The sequence below is a fragment of the Coregonus lavaretus genome, assembly GCF_964263955.1.
Source record: "Coregonus lavaretus genome assembly, contig: HAP1_SCAFFOLD_1157, whole genome shotgun sequence".
Taxonomy (NCBI): Eukaryota; Metazoa; Chordata; class Actinopteri; order Salmoniformes; family Salmonidae; genus Coregonus; species Coregonus lavaretus.
The window spans coordinates 58,383-79,721 of record NW_028159209.1 but is presented as its reverse complement, the minus strand read 5'-3'; the positions used below and the strand labels follow the sequence as shown (position 1 = coordinate 79,721).

At 43.0% G+C, this 21,339-nt stretch overlaps 1 protein-coding gene across 1 annotated transcript in view; it reads right to left on the bottom strand.

The window, feature by feature from the left end:
• The window catches only part of LOC311123183 (forkhead box protein P1-like), a gene marked incomplete at its 3' end in the record, with an annotated part of 133,593 nt that overhangs the window by 73,397 nt on the left and 38,857 nt on the right, over positions 1-21,339 (bottom strand). Inside the window, exon 2 of the mRNA XM_084197445.1 lies at positions 15,185-15,351. Within this exon, the coding sequence (XP_084053571.1) occupies positions 15,185-15,340 (156 nt within the window). The remainder of the gene's footprint in view (positions 1-15,184; positions 15,352-21,339) is intronic.

Sequence of the window (21,339 nt, the reverse complement as noted above, 5' to 3'; positions counted from 1 at the left end):
AGCTTCTTACCTATTGCAGATTCAGTCTTCCCAGCCTGGTGCAGGTCTACAATTTTGTTTCTGGTGTCCTTTGACAGCTCTTTGGTCTTGGCCATAGTGGAGTTTGGAGTGTGACTGTTTGAGGTTGTGGACAGGTGTCTTTTATACTGATAACAAGTTCAAACAGGTGCCATTAATACAGGTAACGAGTGGAGGACAGAGGAGCCTCTTAAAGAAGAAGTTACAGGTCTGTGAGAGCCAGAAATCTTGCTTGTTTGTAGGTGACCAAATACTTATTTTCCACCATCATTTGCAAATAAATTCAAAAAAAATCCTACAATGTGATTTTCTGGAGAAAAAAAATCTCAATTTGTCTGTCATAGTTGACGTGTACCTATGTTGAAAATTACAGGCCTCTCTCATCTTTTTAAGTGGGAGAACTTGCACAATTGATGGCTGACTAAATACTTTTTTTCCCCACAGTATATATATATATACAGTTGAAGTCGGATGTTTACATACACATTTACATTTACGTCATTTAGCAGACGCCCTTATCCAGAGCGACTTACAGTTAGTGCATACATTATTCTTTTTTATTTTCATACTGGCCCCCCGTGGGAATCAAACCCACAACCCTGGCGTTGCAAACACCATGCTCTACCAACTGAGCTACCTCCCTGCCGGCCATTCCCTCCTCTACCCTGGACGACGCTGGGCCAATTGTGCGCCGCCCCATTGGTCTCCCGGTTGCGGCCGGCTACAGCAGAGCCTGGATTCGAACCAGGATCTCTAGTGGCACAGCTAGCACTGCGATGCAGTGCCTTAGACCACTGCGCCACTTGGGAAATGGAACCTTAGCCAAATACATTTAAACTCAGTTTTTCAAAATTCCTGACATTTAATCCTAGTACAAATTCCCTGTTTTAGGTAAGTTAGGATCACCGCTTTATTTTAAGAATGTGAAATGTCAGAATAATAGTAGAGAGAATTATTTATTTCAGCTTTTATTTCTTTCATCATATTCCCAGTGGGTCAGAAGTTTACATACACTCAATTTGTATTTGGTAGCATTGCCTTTAAATTGTTTAACTTGGGTCAAACGTTTCGGGTAGCCTTCCACAAGCTTCCCACAATAAGTTGGGTGAATTTTGGCCCATTCCTCCTGACAGAGCTGGTGTAACTGAGTGAGGTTTGTAGGCCTCCTTGCTCGCACACGCTTTTTCAGTTCTGCCCACAAACTTTCTATAGGATTTAAGTCATGGCTTTGTGATGGCCACAACAATATCTTGACTTTGTTGTCCTTAAGCCATTTTGCCACAACTTTGGAAGTATGCTTGGGGTCATTGTCCATTTGGAAGACCCATTTGTGACCAAGCTTTAACTTCCTGACTGATGTCTTGAGATGTTGCTTCAATATATCCACATAATTTCCCTTCCTCATGATGCCATCTATTTTGTGAAGTGCACCAGTCCTTCCTGCAGCAAAGCACCCCCACAGCATGATGCTGCCACCCCCGTGCTTCACATTTACATTACATTTACATTTACATTTACTTCACGGTTGGGATGGTGTTCTTCGGCTTGCAAGGCACCCCCTTTTTCCTCCAAACATAAAGATGGTCATTATGGCCAAACAGTTCTATTTTTGTTTCATCAGACCAGAGGACATTTCTCCAAAAAGTACGATCTTTGTCCCCATGTACAGTTGCATACCGTAGTCTGGCTTTTTTATGGCGGTTTTGGAGCAGTGGCTTCTTCCTTGCTGAGCGGCCTTTCAGGTTAGGTCGATATAGGACTCATTTTACTGTGGATGTAGATACTTTTGTACCTGTTTCCTCCAGCATCTTCACAAGGTCCTTTGCTGTTGTTCTGACATTTATTTGCACTTTTCGCACCAAAGTACGTTCATCTCTAGGAGACAGAACGCGTCTCCTGCTGAGCGGTATGACGGCTGTGTGGTCCCATGGTGTTTATACTTGTGTACTATTGTTTGTACAGATGAACGTGGTACCTTCAGGCGTTTGGAAATTTCTCCCAATGATGAACCAGACTTGTGGAGGTCTACAATTTTCTTTCTGAGGTCATGGCTGATTTCTTTGGATTTTCCCATGATGTAAAGCGAAGAGGCACTGAGTTTGAAGGTAGGCCTTGAAATACATCCACAGGTACACCTCCAATTGACTCAAATGATGTCAATTAGCCTATCAGAAGCTTCTAAAGCCATGACATCATTTTCTGGAATTTTCCAAGCTGTTTAAAGGCACAGTCAACTTAGTGTATGTAAACTTCTGATCCACTGGAATTGTGATACAGGGAATTAAAAGTGAAATAATCTGTCTGTAAACAATTGTTGGAAAAATGACTTATGTCATGCACAAAGTACAGTGGGGAGAACAAGTATTTGATACACTGCCGATTTTGCAGGTTTACCTACTTATAAAGCATGTAGAGGTCTGTAATTTGTATCATAGGTACACTTCAACTGTGAGAGACGGAATCTAAAACAAAAATCCAGAAAATCACATTGTATGATTTTTAAGTAATTAATTTGCATTTTATTGCATGACATAAGTATTTGATACATCAGAAAAGCAGAACTTAATATTTGGTACAGAAACCTTTGTTTGCAATTACAGAGATCATACATTTCCTGTAGGTCTTGACCAGGTTTGCACACACTGCAGCAGGGATTTTGGCCCACTCCTCCATATAGACCTTCTCCAGATCCTTCAGGTTTCGGGGCTGTCGCTGGGCAATACGGACTTTCAGCTTCCTCCAAAGATTTTCTATTGGGTTCAGGTCTGGAGACTGGCTAGGCCACTCCAGGACCTTGAGATGCTTCTTATGAAGCCCTGGCTGTGTGTTTCGGGTCATTGCCATGCTGGAAGATCCAGCCACGACCCATCTTCAATGCTCTTACTGAGGGAAGGAGGTTGTTGGCCAAGATCTCGCGATACATGGCCCCATCCATCCTCCCCTCAATACAGTGCAGTCGTCCTGTCCCCTTTGCAGAAAAGCATCCCCAAAGAATGATGTTTCCACCTCCATACTTCACGGTTGGGATGGTGTTCTTGGGGTTGTACTCATCCTTCTTCTTCCTCCAAACACGGCGAGTGGAGTTTAGACCAAAAAGCTATATTTTTGTATCATCGGACCACATGACCTTCTCCCATTCCTCCTCTGGATCATCCAGATGGTCATTGGCAAACTTCAGACGGGCCTGGACATGTGCTGGCTTGAGCAGGGGGACCTTGCGTGCGCTGCAGGATTTTAATCCATGACGGCGTAGTGTGTTACTACTGTGAGAGACGGAATCTAAAACAAAAATCCAGAAAATCAAATTGTATGATTTGTAAGTAATTCATTTGCATGACATAAGTATTTGATCACCTACCAACCAGTAAGAATTCCGGCTCTCACAGACCTGCTAGTTTCTCTTTAAGAACCCCTCCTGTTCTCCACTCATTACCTGTATTAACTGCACCTGTTTGAACTCATTACCTGTATAAAAGACACCTGTCCACACACTCAATCAAACAGACTCCAACCTCTCCACAATGGCCAAGACCAGAGAGCTGTGTAAGGACATCAGGGATAAAATTGTAGACCTGCACAAGGCTGGGATGGGCTACAGGACAATAGGCAAGCAGCTTGGTGAGAAGGCAACAACTGTTGGCACAATTATTAGAAAATGGAAGAAGTTCAAGATGACGGTCAATCAACCTCGGTCTGGGGCTCCATGCAAGATCTCACCTCGTGGGGCATCAATGATCATGAGGAAGGTGAGGGATCAGCCCAGAACTACACGGCAGGACCTGGTCAATGACCTGAAGAGAGCTGGGACCACAGTCTCAAAGAAAACCATTAGTAACACACTACGCCGTCATGGATTAAAATCCTGCAGCGCACGCAAGGTCCCCCTGCTCAAGCCAGCGCATGTCCAGGCCCATCTGAAGTTTGCCAATGACCATCTGGATGATCCAGAGGAGGAATGGGAGAAAGTCAAGTGGTCTGATGAGACAAAAATAGAGCTTTTTGGTCTAAACTCCACTCGCCGTGTTTGGAGGAAGAAGGAGGATGAGTACAACCCCAAGAACACCATTCCAACCGTGAAGCATGGAGGTGGAAACATCATTCTTTGGGGATGCTTTTCTGCAAAGGGGACAGGACGACTGCACTGTATTGAGGGGAGGATGGATGGGGCCATGTATCACGAGATCTTGGCCAACAACCTCCTTCCCTCAGTAAGAGCATTGAAGATGGGTCGTGGCTGGGTCTTCCAGCATGACAACGACCCGAAACACACAGCCAGTACAACTAAGGAGTGGCTCCGTAAGAAGCATCTCAAGGTCCTGGAGTGGCCTAGCCAGTCTCCAGACCTGAACCCAATAGAAAATCTTTGGAGGGAGCTGAAAGTCCGTATTGCCCAGCGACAGCCCCGAAACCTGAAGGATCTGGAGAAGGTCTGTATGGAGGAGTGGGCCAAAATCCCTGCTGCAGTGTGTGCAAACCTGGTCAAGACCTACAGGAAACATATGATCTCTGTAATTGCAAACAAAAGTTTCTTTTCTGATGTATCAAATACTTATGTCATGCAATAAAATGCAAATGAATTACTTAAAAATCATACAATGTGATTTTCTGGATTTTTGTTTTAGATTCCGTCTCTCACAGTTGAAGTGTACCTATGATAAAAAATTACAGACCTCTACATGCTTTGTAAGTAGGAAAACCTGCAAAATCGGCAGTGTATCAAATACTTGTTCTCCCCACTGTACATATATACATATACATTTCCTTTAAAAATATATATATATTTCCATTTATTACTTTCCAACCCCATCACCCCTTTCTAAACTAGTGAACAACAATGCTTAGGCCTCTACTTCCAGCTTATACATACTATATACATTTTATGGACACAGTCAATTTTACAATAATTATATTTTGTTTGTTTTAACTCCTGAACTTCATCTACCCTCAACCTGTGTCTGTTACTTGAACTCTGTGAAGCATTTATTTGGGCTGCAATTTCTGAGGCTGGTAACTCTAATGAACTTATCCTCTGCAGCAGAGGTAACTCTGGGACTTCCATTCCTGTGGCAGTCCTCATGAGAGCCAGTTTCATCATAGCGCTTGATGGTTTTTGCGACTGCACTTGAAGAAACGTTCAAAGTTCTTGAAATTTTCTGTATTGACTGACCTTCATGTCTTAAATTAATGATGGACTGTCGTTTGTCTTTGCTTATTTGAGCTGTTCTTGCCATAATATGGACTTGGTCTTTTACCAATATGGCTATCTTCTGTATACCCCCCTACCTTGTCACAACACAACTGATTGGCTCAAACACAATAAGAAGGAAAGAAATTCCACAAATTAACTTTTAACAAGGCACACCTGTTAATTGAAATGCATTCCAGGTGACTACCTCATGAAGCTGGTTGAGAGAATGCCAAGAGTGTGCAAAGCTTTTATCAAGGCAAATGGTGGCTATTTTATGCATGCTAACGTTTATGTATGTGGACACATGCAGTTGCAAAGTTTGTACTGCCTGTGTAGGCATGCAGTATGTACGTTAGTGTTTAGCAGCCAAACATACACATGCTTTGACTTACATATGCATACATAGACAGCAAACATGCTATACAGTCACACTTATGCACACTTGTGGTCCTCTGTAGCTCAATTGGTAGAGCATGGCGCTTGTAACGCCAGGGTAGTGGGTTCGATCCACGGGACCACCCATACGTAAAAATGTATGCACACATGACTGTAAGTCGCTTTGGATAAAAGCGTCTGCTAAATGGCATATTATTATTATTTTTATTTGAATAATCTCAAATATAAAATATATTTTGATTTGATTAACACTTTTTTGGTTACTACATGATTCTATGTGTTATTTCATAGTTTCTTCTTATCCAGAGCGACTTACAGGAGCAATTAGGGTTAAGTGCCTTGCTCAACGGCACATCCAGATTTTTCACCTAGTCGGCTCGGGGATTAGAACCAGCGACCTTTCAGTTACTAGCACAACGCTCTTAACCACTAAGCTACCTGCCCCCTGTTTTGATGTCTTTACTATTATTCTACAATGTAAAAAATAGTAAAAATAAAGAAAAACCCTTGAATGAGTAGGTGTGTCCAAACTTTTGACTGGTAGTGTATATTTTTCTCATAATAGTAGAAACAAGTGTCATTAATCACCCACGGACTGGTTCATAATAATGGACTATTCCACCCTTACAGAGTTCCCGTGCATTGTTTCACGTGATATGATTGCAAACATGATTTTCACTGAAATGAAGCTGCAGCAATGAGGCGCTTTCAGAGCTGGTAAGAGAAAAAAAAAAGAAAGAAAGAAGATTTAATTTTAACAGAAAAAATCAATCTTAAAGCATTTCCTTAGTAAAAAGACAGGTGCTGCTGATAATAATGCCTTTGTCGTTGAGGCAGAGGACATGTACAGTATGTGTAGCCCATGTATCTGATGCTGTCTGGCTAAAAAGAGTATGGCATGCTTGTGTTCATGGCACATACATTTTTACAGTGAAATGACATGTCTTTACTATAAAACCCATAAAAAATACATTGTACACACATGGGGGGGGGGGGGGGGGGGGGGTTAAGACTGGCCTCTGCCTCAGGCCTCCAAATCACTAAGTCTGCCCGTGACCGTTTGGTACCATCAGGCAGCAAACCCGTTTAGAGGCATTTTGAGGCCTTTAAGAAACAGGCGGCAGGCACATTCTTCACAAGTTGCTCTGGGGAGCAATATCACAGGCCTGCGTGTTGCTAACAGATGCCTGGCAGGAGTAAACAGGCCTTTTGCTGCCATCACTTTCCCCCCCTCCTCCAGCTCTTCCCTCTCTGTCACCCAGCCTGCCCAGTTTCAGATCTGGGGTCTGATGGCGTGAATGAACATTGGCGTCTGTTATCCACAGCGTGGCCTGTAGATTATTAATAAAATATAAAAAGCCAGTTTCACTACACCACTTTTGCATTAGCAGGCTACTACCTCCATTGGTAATCCCTCACCACACCCCCAATACACACATTCACACATACACACACACACACACACACACACACATACACACCCTCTGTATCTGTGTACTGTTGTGGCCTCTGGAGCCCAAATAGATGCCTTAATCTGAGTCGAATGCAGCTACAAGGATTAGGGCTTTATTGAAACAAATAAGTGTTTTAATGGGAGAGTCCCAGTTTTAATTTCAATAGCTCATTTAACCCTTATCTGCCAAATTCCTTTGGGCCCATTCTATGTTAATTGATCTACATTGTACTTGCGTTGGGGGTGTTAACAAGCACAGCCTATGAATATTAATTACCCAGAAGTTTTCTGTGTAGGAAATACTTTCTTGATACATATTAATTATTTAACTTCATCCCTAATAAATTGGGTCAAATTGGCCATCCTAAATGACTAGTTTCTCCTAAGAAGGCATTGTTATTCAACTAGATGTAAACATTCCATTCCACTGAATAGTTTTTTTTGTTTAAACAGTGTTTTGACAATGGCTATTAAAACCAGCCATGTTTGGGCTTGTACTTTCCCAACCCAAGCCTTCTGAGACCCTGTTAAAATGGTTGCTTATTTACAACACTAAACACACAATCTGCTCAACAAGAACAGACCAATACCAGTGTGTGTGTATGTGTCCGCGCGTGTGTGCGTGTGTGTGTGTTGGTGCGTGCACATGCATGTGTGTGTGTGTGCGAGCGAGCGTGTGTCTTAACGGGGGGATTTAGGGGTGGGTTTGTGGGTATTACTTTAAATAAAACATCAGCGATGCATTTAGTCAAAACCCTAGCGACAGTTCAGCCCTCCCAATAAGCCATCTAATAATGAACCAACACAGACGTGTTTCCCTGTCTGCCTCTCCACACTAGCTGCTCCAGACACCTGCTCAGAAGTTTACAGTTCCCCTCTTCAGCACTAACGCACAGACACAGCCATCATCCGACCGCCCCACAATGAGAGCCACTTCATGATTCCTAATGATACCAGCACACAGGCCCATCATTTACATAGGAAGCAGTGGCCACACTGACCCAACATTACACACTAGATGCATATAGTGGAGTGGGTCAAGAGCACCATTGAGAACATCTTGATTGGCAGCATCACTGCTTGGTATGGCAACTGCTTGGCATCTTACCGCAAGGCACTACAGAGGGTAGTCCGTATGGCCCAGTACATCACTGGGGCCAAGCTCCCTACCATCCAGGACCTCTATACCTCTGCTACCGCACGGCAAGCAGTACCGATGGACCAAGTCTGGAACCAACAGGACCCTGAACAGCTTCTACCCCCAAGCCATAAGACTGCCAAATACACTGCATGACCAAAGGTATGTGGACACCTGCTCGTCGAATATCTCATTCCAAAATCATGGGCATTAATATGGAGTTGGTCCCCCCCTTTGCTGCTATAACAGCCTCCACTCTTCTGGGAAGGCTTTCCACTAGATGTTGGAACATTGCTGCGGGGACTTGCTTCCATTCAGCCACAAGAGCATTAGTGAGGTCAGGCACTGATGTTGGGCGTTTAGGCCTGGCTCACAGTCGGCGTTCCAATTCATCCTAAAGGTGTTCGATGGGGTTGAGGTCAGGGCTCTGTGCAGGTTAGTCAAGTTCTTCCACACCGATCTCGACAAACCATTTCTATATGGACCTCGCTTTGTGCACGGGGGCATTGTCATGCTGACACAGGAAAGGGCCTTCCCCCAACTGTTGCCACAAAATTGGAAGCACAGAATCGTCTAGAATGTCATTGTATGCTGTAGCGTTAAGATTTCCCTAGAACAAAGGAGCCTGAACCATGAAAAACAGCCTCAGACCATTATTCCTCCTCCACCAAACTTTACAGTTGGCACTATGCATTGGGGCAGGTAGCGTTCCCCTGGCATCCGCCAAACTCAGATTAGTTCCGTCGGACACCCTGATGGTGAAGCGTGATTCACCACTCCGGAGAACGCGTTTCCACTGCTCCAGAGTCCAATGGCGGCGAGCTTTACACCACTCCAGCCAAAGCTTGGCATTGCGCATGGTGATCCTAGGCTTGTGTGCGGCTGCTCGGCCATGGAAACCCATTTCATGAAGCTCCCGACTAACAGTTTTGTTGCTTCCAGAGGCAGTTTGGAACTCGGTAGTGAGTGTTGCAACTGAGGACAGACGATTTTTACGCACTACGTGCTTTAGCACTCGGCGGTCCCGTTCTGTGAGCTTGTGTGGCCTACCACTTCGCGGCTGAGCCGTTGTTGCTCCTAGACGTTTCCACTTCACCGTTACCTCATCCTGATAAATACGGGATGCAGAACAATACACCTTTCCACTACATTACACCCCACCCTGACCGTTTGTCCTGAAATCCATTATCCCCGTGTTTCATGTGGCCAGGGTTAGCTACAGTATAGTATGGAGTGACTTACCTTGCAGCGCTGCAGGCTTGTTGGGGCATGGGGGAAGTGAAGAGTCTCTCTGATTACCTCATTGTCAAACAACTCCTAAGATCCCCCCCGCTTGCCCAAATGAACCAGCCCCGGGGAGGGAGTGTAAACAGGATGTCAACCCATGGATCAGTCAACAATTTTAAACTCGGGGGCTTGGTATGGTATGCAAACATGTGACCTGTGCTACATCTCTCTCTGCTGCTGCTCACCTCACAGGCTGAAAGGAGGTACACTTATTAACAAAATTGATGATTTCATGAGCTGGCCATTTTGGAACTTAGCCATAGAGAGGGGTAATGCTAATGTGTTTACCTCCAAAATTCAGCAAGACATGACAAAAGGCTTCAGAAGTCATACAGGGATAGACTAAACAGATCTCTCTTTCCCTGGGAGAGAAATATATTGCATGTAACAATTAACTAGACTCAAAAAGCAATATGGTTCAATTGCGGAAGGCTTAGGAATCGACAAAAACAGTGATGAAGTTTTCTTGTGACACATGGCGTGTTTTTTTCTAATTATCTTTTCCCTTTTCTACATACAAGCACATTACTGTTCAATTTTCACCTCCATCAGTATGATTATTAATCAGATCACACATCAATTGCCAGAACCACCAAAGAAATTCAGCCTGTAATAAAACTGTCATCTGCTCCACTATAAAGACAGATGCTGTGAGTTGTGTGATAACATTATTAAACTGTTCTGGGAGGGATTCCATACAATTATTCAAATTGGAAGAGCACTATCGTTTTACCAACAAAGCAATTTAGGGCAATATGCAGTGTCATAACACTGATGTTATCTGTTCCCCCAGATTTCCAATAAGTTGGAGCCCCTACCGTCCCCAGCCCGATCTGACAATATGTACAGTTTACAAGCAGATACCTGAGAGCACTGAGAGATGGAGGAAAGACAATCCACAGCGTTACACCGGTGGCTGTGAGTGACACAGAAACAGAGCAGTGTGTATCCTTTTAACATGATCCTCTCTGAGATGAGGAGGTTGTGTGTGTGTGTGTGTGTGTGTGTGTGTGTGTGCGTGCGTGTGTGTGTGGCATGCATATGTGTCACTGACTGCAACACTCAGGAAGGAAACACACAATGAGAGGATAATGCACCATAGCCCTTGGACACCAACCACACAGAGAAACCAGCCCTTTATCACAACTATTGGTTATGCAGTACTGAGCAGATATACTGCTGTGAGAAAACAAAAAGATGCTGAATTCAATTTAATTCACATGTGTGGCGATAAGGAGTGTTTTCTCCTTGTAATAAACGGGGGTGTATTTCAACTGAGTAAGTTGCTGGCTGTTCTGTTCCACTGAGCTCCACAGTCGAGTGGATGCAATCAGCAGCCAGCGGTCCAGCAGCATGAGAGCTGCTCTGAGCTCACCTCTGACCTGATGCTGCTAACCTCTCTGATCTAAATGCCAGTGAGTCTGACCACTAGTCTCCTCTACTGACCAGGACACAGGCCTGCTGTACTGTGCTGTACTGGGCATGTTTGTCTACTCTACAGTACAGGGTTGGCAACATAGGAGAAAGTCATGTGAGTCTTCTTATCACTTAGCACTTCCTCCTCCGGTGAGTAGAGTTCAGTGATGACAGACAGACAACCAAGGTTGAGCTGAGATGTGTGTGTGTGTGTGTGTGTGTGTGTGTATTTCTCTCTCTTCCACCATGTCGAGAGGGACTTTGTTAGAGTTTACATTATGCAAACAGTTAACCTGTGTCTGCTGCTCCATGTGTTGCTCTCCATACAGTACTGATGGCCTTGTTCCATCAGAGAAGAGAAATTGCAGAAAATAAAGTTGGTTTGCCTTATCTTGTGATTTGTAACAAAGCTTTAGAGCACTTGTCTGACAAAGAAGCCTGGATCGATAATTATGCTACAAAAGAAAAGCAATGATTCGTCCAGCTGTTGTTCTTTTTCTGATGATATTGTTGGAGTGTACACTGAGTGGACAAAACATTATGACCACCTGCTCTTTCCATGACATAGACTGACCAGGTCAATCAAGGTGAAAGCTATGAGTTATTGACACTTGATGTCACTTGTTAAATCCACTTCAATCAGTGTAGATGAAGGGGAGGAGACAGGTTAAAGAAGGATTTTTAAGCATTGAGACAATTGAGGCATGGATTGTGTATGTGTGCCATTCAGAGGGTGAATGGGCAAGACAAAACATTTACAGTAAGTGCCTTTGAACAGGGTATGGTAGTAGGTGCCAGGCGCACTGGTTTGTGTCAAGAACTGCAACGCTGCTGGGTTTTTCACGCTCAACAGTTTCCCGTGTGTATCAAGAATGGTCCACCTCCCAAAGGACATCCAGCCAACTTGACACAACTGTGGGAAGCATTGGAGTCAACATGGGTCAGCATCCCTATGGAACACTTTCGACACCTTGTAGAGTCCATGCACCGACGAATCGAGACTGTTCTGAGGGCAAAAAGGGGGTGCAACTCAATATTCGGAATTTGTTCTTAATGTTTTGTACACTCAGTGTATTTTGCATCACTGAGGAACGATGATATTTGACTTCATTAAAAGGACACCTCTAAGAGACAGGAAATTAATATTTAATACTCCACAGTTATATCAGCTGAAACCAATTTCTAGCAGAGAAACATGCGCAAGATTACAAAGGCACTGCCTAAATCGACCATAAATCACAATCAACAACAGTACATGTAGTAACTTGAATGTGCTGGAGTCAACAGCAGCCTACAGTATCTAACTGTTCAATCACATCATCACTATGACTGCCTGCTTGTTGATGTGGTTGGCTGCATCTGGTCTAATCTGTGACTGCTCCTTTGGACATCAGAACATCCTCTTGCAAAATCAATAACAACAAAACAAATGGAAAACCCACACATGTTTAGCTATTGCATAAACACAGCCCTTTTTTAAATATATATTTTTCTTTATCATGTCTATAATCTTCACTTCCTCATGAAAGGGACTTGCTGAAAACCACAACTTCTGCTCTACCAGCAAGAAAGTTTAGAGACAACATTAAAGAAAGGAGTCATATTCAGAAAATATAGGGTGAAAACCTTCTGTTTGGTTGACACAACAATACACTATATTTATCCAGCAAATGGGGACATTTGTGTTCAAACATAAAATGTGTATACAGTGAATGGCCAATAATGGGAAACCACTTCGATTGTAGATTTAGATAAGCCAGGAGAGCACCTTGTTTCTGCCGAGGTATTACAGCCCACTATTTCACTTACTAATAGAGATGTTTAAACCAAGTTTATGGTCCATCTCCCCCAAATGTGACTGGTCCACAAGATAAATTCCCCTGTCAGAATCAAGATGATCAAACAGATTACAATTATTGTATCCCCTATCTTTATTAATGAGCACTGTCTTTCACAGTTATGTTCCCTAATAAGAATAAATTATATACCACCACCAGGTTTGTTGTTCACCTTGACTCAGGGGACTCTAATGTATTTGCACTTTGAGTCAGAAAAAAATCTAGATTGATTTCTGCATCACCAAAAGGGAAATGGTGTCTTGGATGTTTCTCAGAGAACAAAGGACACAGAAGACCACATATCTGTCAAGTTACCCCCTATATTAGCACAACCAGCAAATAAAACTTAAAAGACAGACTGCAAAATGCCACGAAGGTAAAAGTTATCAAGTAATTGAGTGAAGATCTTAATGCCCATGGGACAATTAACATGGTTCATATTGCATGAATGAAAATCCTGGGTTAGCCTAATGGGAGAATATAAAGACAGGTGCATTCCCCCAGAACCCTCCACTGGTAAGTACCCTATCAAAGGAGAACGTCAGGAGTGGAGAATGAGACATCTCGTCCTTCATCCCGAACCATGCTCCATTTATCACACAGAACAATTCATCCATCTGCCGCTCTCTCTCTCCATCTCCATCATAAACCGTATGGTATGCCACAGAAATTAACCATGGGCTTTGTTTGTTCAAAGGGACAAACATTTACGATTTATTGAAATGAACAGGAAAAGATTATACAGGACTAAATTCACGAGTAATGTTTTTATTTCTAAATGATTTTCCTAAATGACTGATCTGAGAGAATCATTATCCCATCCATATGACCAGAGAAAACAGAGACCAGTGCCGGACGGTTGGCTCTTTTCTCGGTTCAAGGATTATTTTCTCTCTCTCTCTCCTTGGTGTCAAGTGCGCATCCGTGCCACATTTCCCTGCTCTCCCTTTCCTCTGCCTCACATTCATCAAAGTTGTAACCCCTGTTGTCTTTGCACAGCGAATCAGAATGCGCTTCTGGCAAAGAATGAAGGAAAAGTCAACAGGAATTAAGTTTCAGTGCAACTGTTTACTCAACTGTGGCCTGCAGTTATTGAAATTGTATCCACGGTTTTGTGCGACTACTGCAGTAATGAATTCAGTGTGGCTGTGATTTTCTCACTGACGACATGCTAATGTTGAGCTGGAAAAAATCAGGGAGATGGCTAGAGCAGCAGCGATGGAGGGGAGATAGGAGGGAAGGACAGAGCCATGTGGAGTAGTGGGCCTACAGGCCTAACACTGGGACACACAAGTAGAGTACAGTTGCAGACACATCTTTATTTGTCTACTTGTGTTTTTGTCGTTGGAAGCATGCCTTTGCGGGTGTTAATGTTACTGGCTTGCAACAAATATGTGATTTCTTGGGCTATTACTCAAAACGTGCTGTACGTGGTCACAAGCTAACTTTCCTGATAAGTGCTTCAAATGAATAAGACTGTTATTTTCGTTGCGACAAAATGTTTCAGCATTGTTCTTTACTGCGTACAGATGTTGATAGATATGCTGTGACAACAGACAGCAACAAAAGAGGCTGTGCATCATGACTAAACTGCTCCTGACAACAACCCGTCATTCTTCAATGCCAAGACAGCATGAGACACGGTGATCTTTTCAATGCTGTTTCCTTAAACACGCTGTCGTGTGGCACACATAACACTGACACCAACAGAAAGAGCTTGTCTGTTTGCCTCAAGTCTCAGATGGTGAAAATGTTTTGGGCTTCACTAATAATAAATCTACCGCCATTCTCTTGGCCTCATTGGTCGGACACAGAGGAGTGTGGCATTAGTTGTGTGTGTGAGGCGTGTTTACAACGAGCTAAGGGAAAATACTGTCAGCCCATTGGACAGCACAGCACTCCAACTGTCCGAGAATCATGTGGCACCTATACACTTAAAATATGTTGACCTACCTCGATAAATATTTCACCAAAATGCAGATGCTGCATGCTACAATAAACACGTCCGCATCCAAATACACAATCACTGGGAGCACTACACCCTCCTTAAACATTCAAAACGCCCTCCAATATACATAAATAGTAATAATAATGTGTGTACTTGATGTACTTTGGGGCAGGATTAAATATTAACAGGCACTTTAGAGGGGGATAGGGACTGCTGTTGACATGGGAATAATCCACTAATTTTGGCATTATTTTCATTAGACCACTGTTGATACAGTCCCAAAAGGTTTTGCATGCCAGCAATCAAGTTGTCAAGATATAGGACTTTCAAAAAGCAAACTGTAACTTGCCACATCATCATGATGATGCAAACTTGATTGCTGACATGCAAAACATTTTAGGCCTGTATCAACAGTGGACTAATGAAACAAATACCAAAATATATTTTTTGAGTGGATTATTCCTTTAATAAAGACAGGTGTGAAGAGAGGAACCTAGTTTACCTGCTGCTGCTGGAGATGGATCAGGTCAGCTGCCGTGACGTCCACTGACGTGGCGCTCTTGGGCCTTGTGTCCCTGGCTCCGCCCTCCACGCTTGCTGCTCCGTTCTGACTGGCTGGACCGTTGCTTGTCGCCTCTGTACCAGATTCTTGCATCATGACTTAAAAACCTGAGGGCGCAGGGAGTGGGAGAAACAGCTGTTAAAACAAGGCAGAGCACAGGGGATAGAGTACGTTTTAACCTGGGCCAAACTGTAAACACGTGTAATTTCCTTCCCACACAAGTTCACTTTTATAACAGGTTTTCCTATTGGTTCATGCCTGCCTGTTTCTTGTTTGTTTGCTTGCTTGCACTGTATTCATAGACTCTCTTTCCACTGGGTGATGAACTAGTCTTTTGCTTTGTCTTTCCGGACCAGATACTTTGCAGATGACATGTCCATACTGGGCTGGAGGAAGGAGCACGGCTCAGGTTCTGTTAGTGTTCTGCTTCACGGCTGTGTGGAAGGCAGGGGGTAGAAACTGAGAGAAACCCAACCTCAGTGAGGCAAAGCAGTGGAGCCCAAGAAAACACTCACCCTCACAAACAAAACATTTTCTATGGAAATTAATATATTTACTTGCATGGTCCCAGAAGAACCACGCAGAATGGCTTTTTAATGGGAAACAGGGCCAACGGGTGGACCTGCCTGCCTGCCAAAGGATCTCCATGAGAAACATCCATTTTAAAACACTCAAAACAAATGAGTCTATACCAAAAACTTTTTCTGTTATTACTTCATTTTAAAGGAGAATGTGCTGTATACAAATGGTTACATATGCTCTATAATTGCATGTATTTCTATAATCCAATTAAAATAAAATAAATATTCAGGCATACATTTTTTAATTTTCAAGTCCTTATTGTTTCTGATTTGGATGATTCACAAGCCAGACATACATCCCCCCACCCCCCAGCCCGACTCCCTCCCCTCACTCCTGGGATGAGTATGAACCGAACGACACTGATGCTTATCTGGGGCTGCATTCCTGAAATCAGTGGTGAGATTTACATCTTTTGTGTTGGTCACAAGCCTCACTGGTGCGGTGGTCGGGGCGTCTAGTCGCCCAATACCAGAGCAGTTAATGAAGCTGACAATGTCAGGCAGAAGTAAATTAACTTGGCTGATTAATTATTTATACAAAGTAGAATAAATGCCCTTAAAACACTGGGCCTCGTCATGAAAGATGGTGGAAATGGGACTAAATGCAGATTTATAATGTTGCGTTTAAGGCATTATAGGGAGGTCATTACATGTTAATGTGTGCTCAACAGAGGGGCTGAGTCTCCTGAGATGCCAATCTAAACAAGGCACAGCCGGCTCACAGCAGAAGAGCCACCATGGGGACTCACTCTGTCTGACAGACATCAAATGGAGCTTGACAGGTTGTCATGTTCACATTTATTATCAGAAAATAAAATAAGCAAGATAACAATAGAATAGTATAGGTCAGAGATCATCAACTAGATTAAGCCGCGGCCAATTTTTTCTTGAGCGGATGGTCGGGGGCCGAAACATAATTACAAATCATTTGTAATTTGCAAGAAGTCCAAACAGCTATAATATTTGACTAAAACATAATCATTTCAAACCTTGCTTATATTTGTTTCCGATCACATATATCTCTTTATTATGCATGGTAATACATGGGGACAGATTTCCAAAATTAAAATCACTTGGAGCTGATTTACTGGTATTTCTACAGTCTTTTATGTCCAACAATGAACATTTGACAAAAAAATATAATATATATTTTATTTTATTGCTTAGACAAATGGGGTGGGGGCAAATAAAATCACCCACGGCCCGCCAGTTGGGGAACCCTGGTATTGGTCATTAGAACAATAAATAACAATATTACAGGCCTAACTATTTTTAGTGGTAAAATAAATAATAATTTCAGCGCTATCATCATCATCAGTAGTTGTAGGCTACACGTAGTAAAATCAGTAGCTACCACTACTGGTGTAGCTCAGTTGGTAGAGCATGGCGCTTGCAACGCCAGGGTTGTGGGTTCGTTTCCCACGGGGGGCCAGTATGAAAAATGTATGCACTCACTAATTGTAAGTCGCTCTGGATAAGAGCATCTGCTAAATGACTAAAATGTATAATAATAATCCCCATAGTACACTATAATTTTAATCTTTACAAGGAAGAATGTCTCTGCTCTTCTTGTAGGCAGAACATCCCAGTGAGTCCTCATCAGATAATGTAGTCTGTATTGGTTCAGTTGAATGTCAACCGCCCCCTCACCTCAACTGTTGTGTATGCTATTTCCCCCATGGCTGACTAGGCTCTTTCGGAGCTTCAGTCTACCTTTATTGCCCTGCAGAGGGCCTTTGTTGGACTGAAGTTAGTGCTTAATGCAGGTAAAATCAAATACATTTTGTTTTCCAATTCACTTAGAAATGTATCGAATGATTTATGCTACGTACACTGAACAAAAATATAAACGCAACATGCAACAATTTCAAAGATTTTACTGAGTTACAGTTCATATAAGGAAATCAGTCAATTTAAATAAATTCATTAGGCCCTAATCTATGGATTTCACATGACTGGGAATACAGATATACAACTGTTGGTCACAGATACCTTTAAAAAAAGGTTGGGGCGTGGACCCGAAAACCAGTCAGTATCTGGTGTGATCACCATTTGCCTCATGCAGCGTGACACATCTCCTTTACATTGAGTTGATCAGGCTGTTGACTGTGGCCTGTGTAATGTTGTCCCACTCCTCTTCAATGGCTGTGCGAAGTTGCTGGATGTTGGTGGGAACTGGAACATGCTGTCGTACACGTCGATCCAGAGCATCCCAAACATGCTCAATGGGTGACATGTCTGGTGAGTATGCAGGCCATTGAAGAACTGGGACATTTCAGCTTCAGGAATTGTGTACAGATCCTTGCGACATGGGGCCATGCATTATCATGCTGAAACATGAGGTGATGGCGGCGGATGAATGGCACGACAATGGGCCTCAGGATCTCGTCACGGTATCTCTGTGCATTTAAATTGCAATCGATAAAATGCAATTGTGTTCGTTGTCCGTAGCTTATGCCTGCCCATACCATAATTCCACCGCCACCATGGGTCACCCTGTTCACAACATTGACATCAGCAAACCACTCGCCCACACGACGCAATACACGCTGTCTGCCATCTGCCTGGTACAGTTGAAACCGGGATTAATTTGTGAACAGCACACTTCTCCAGCATGCCAGTGGCCATCGATGGTGAGCATTTTCCCACTGAAGTCGGTTATGACGCCGAACTGCAGTCAGGTCCAGACCCTGGTGAGGACGACGAGCACACAGATGAGCTTTCCTGAGACCGTTTCTGACAGTTTATGCAAATATTCTTCAATTGTGCAAACTCAGTTTCATCAGCTGTCCGGGTTAAATTCTCTGGCAACAGCTCTGGTGGACATTCCTGCAGTCCGCATGCCAATTGCACGCGCTCTCAAAACTTGAGATATCTGTGGCATTGTGTTGTGTGACAAAACTGCACATTTTAGAGTGGCCTTTTATTGTCCCCAGCAAAAGGTGCACCTGTGTAATGATCAAGCTGTTTAATCAGCTTCTTGATATTTACATTTACATTTAAGTCATTTAGCAGATGCTCTTATCCAGAGTGACTTACAAATTGGTGCATTCAATTTATGATAGCCAGTGGGACAACCACCACTGGGGGAGGGGGGGTCTATTCCAGGTATTCCTTAAAGAGGTAGGGTTTCAAGTGTCTCTGGAAGGTGGTCAGTGACTCCGCTGTCCTGGCGTCGTGGGGGAGCTTGTTCCACCATTGGGGTGCCAGAGCAGCGAATAGCTTTGACTGGGCTGATATGATACACCTGTTAAATGAATGGATTATATTGGCAAATAAAAAATGCTTATTAAAAGGAATGTAAACAAGTTTGTGCACAAAATTTGATAGAAATAAGCTTTTTGTCCGTATGGAACATTTCTGGAATAGTTTATTTCAGCACATGAAACATGTGACCAACACTATACATGTTACGTTTATATTTTTGTTCAGTATACTTTGGATGTGTTCCCGCATATAAATATCTGGGCATCTGGATTGATGATAGGCTTTCATTCAAAATACATGTTGATGAGTTAGTTAAGAAGTTAATCATGTACAGTGGGGAAAAAAAGTATTTAGTCAGCCACCAATTGTGCAAGTTCTCCCACTTAAAAAGATGAGAGAGGCCTGTAATTTTCATCATAGGTACACGTCAACTATGACAGACAAATTGAGGAAAAAAATTCCAGAAAATCACATTGTAGGATTTTTAATGAATTTATTTGCAAATGATGGTGGAAAATAAGTATTTGGTCACCTACAAACAAGCAAGATTTCTGGCTCTCACAGACCTGTAACTTCTTCTTTAAGAGGCTCCTCTGTCCTCCACTCGTTACCTGTATTAATGGCACCTGTTTGAACTTGTTATCAGTATAAAAGACACCTGTCCACAACCTCAAACAGTCACACTCCAAACTCCACTATGGCAAAGACCAAAGAGCTGTCAAAGGACACCAGAAACAAAATTGTAGACCTGCACCAGGCTGGGAAGACTGAATCTGCAATAGGTAAGCAGCTTGGTTTGAAGAAATCAACTGTGGGAGCAATTATTAGGAAATGGAAGACATACAAGACCACTGATAATCTCCCTCGATCACCCCGTGGGGTCAAAATGATCACAAGAACGGTGAGCAAAAATCCCAGAACCACACGGGGGGACCTAGTGAATGAGCTGCAGAGAGCTGGGACCAAAGTAACAAAACCTACCATCAATAACACACTACGCCGCCAGGGACTCAAATCCTGCAGTGCCAGACGTGTCCCCCTGCTTAAGCCAGTACATGTCCAGGCCCGTCTGAAGTTTGCTAGAGTGCATTTGGATGATCCAGAAGAGGATTGGGAGAATGTAATATGGTCAGATGAAACCAAAATAGAACTTTTTGGTAAAAACTCAACTCGTCGTGTTTGGAGGACAAAGAATGCTGAGTTGCATCCAAAGAACACCATACCTACTGTGAAGCATGGGGGTGGAAACATCATGCTTTGGGGCTGTTTTTCTGCAAAGGGACCAGGACGACTGATCCGTGTAAAGGAAAGAATGAATGGGGCCATGTATCGTGAGATTTTGAGTGAAAACCTCCTTCCATTAGCAAGGGCATTGAAGATGAAACGTGGCTGGGTCTTTCAGCATGACAATGATCCCAAACACACCGCCCGGGCAACGAAGGAGTGGCTTCGTAAGAAGCATTTCAAGGTCCTGGAGTGGCCTAGCCAGTCTCCAGATCTCAACCCCATAGAAAATCTTTGGAGGGAGTTGAAAGTACGTGTTGCCCAGCGACAGCCCCAAAACATCACTGCTCTAGAGGAGATCTGCATGGAGGAATGGGCCAAAATACCAGCAACAGTGTGTGAAAACCTTGTGAAGACTTACAGAAAACGTTTGACCTGTGTCATTGCCAACAAAGGGTATATAACAAAGTATTGAGAAACTTTTGTTATTGACCAAATACTTATTTTCCACCATAATTTGCAAATAAATTCATAAAAAATCCTACAATGTGATTTTCTGGAGAAAAAAAATCTCATTTTGTCTGTCATAGTTGACGTGTACCTATGATGAAAATTACAGGCATCTCTCATCTTTTTAAGTGGGAGAACTTGCACAATTGGTGGCTGACTAAAAACATTTTTTCCCCACTGTAGCTGTAGCTCAATTGGTAGAGCATGGCGCTTGTAACGCCAGGGTAATGGGTTCGATCCCCGGGACCACCCATACGTAAAAATGTATGCACACATGACTGTAAATCGCTTTGGATTAAAGCGTCTGCTAAATGGCATTTTATTATTATAAATGGACTTATTTTACAGGAATAGGTCATGCCTTAAGTTAAATAGCAGAAAACAAACTTTTTTGTCTACATTGATTCCGATTTTACAATATGGCGATATCATTTATATGAATGCAGCTTTATTGAAGCCACTGGAGGCTGTATAGCATTAGGCTTCATTACAGGCGATAGCTTCAGCACACATCACTGTACTTTGTATGAGAAAGTAGGCTGGCCCTCTTTGAAGTCTCGCAGATCTATGCAT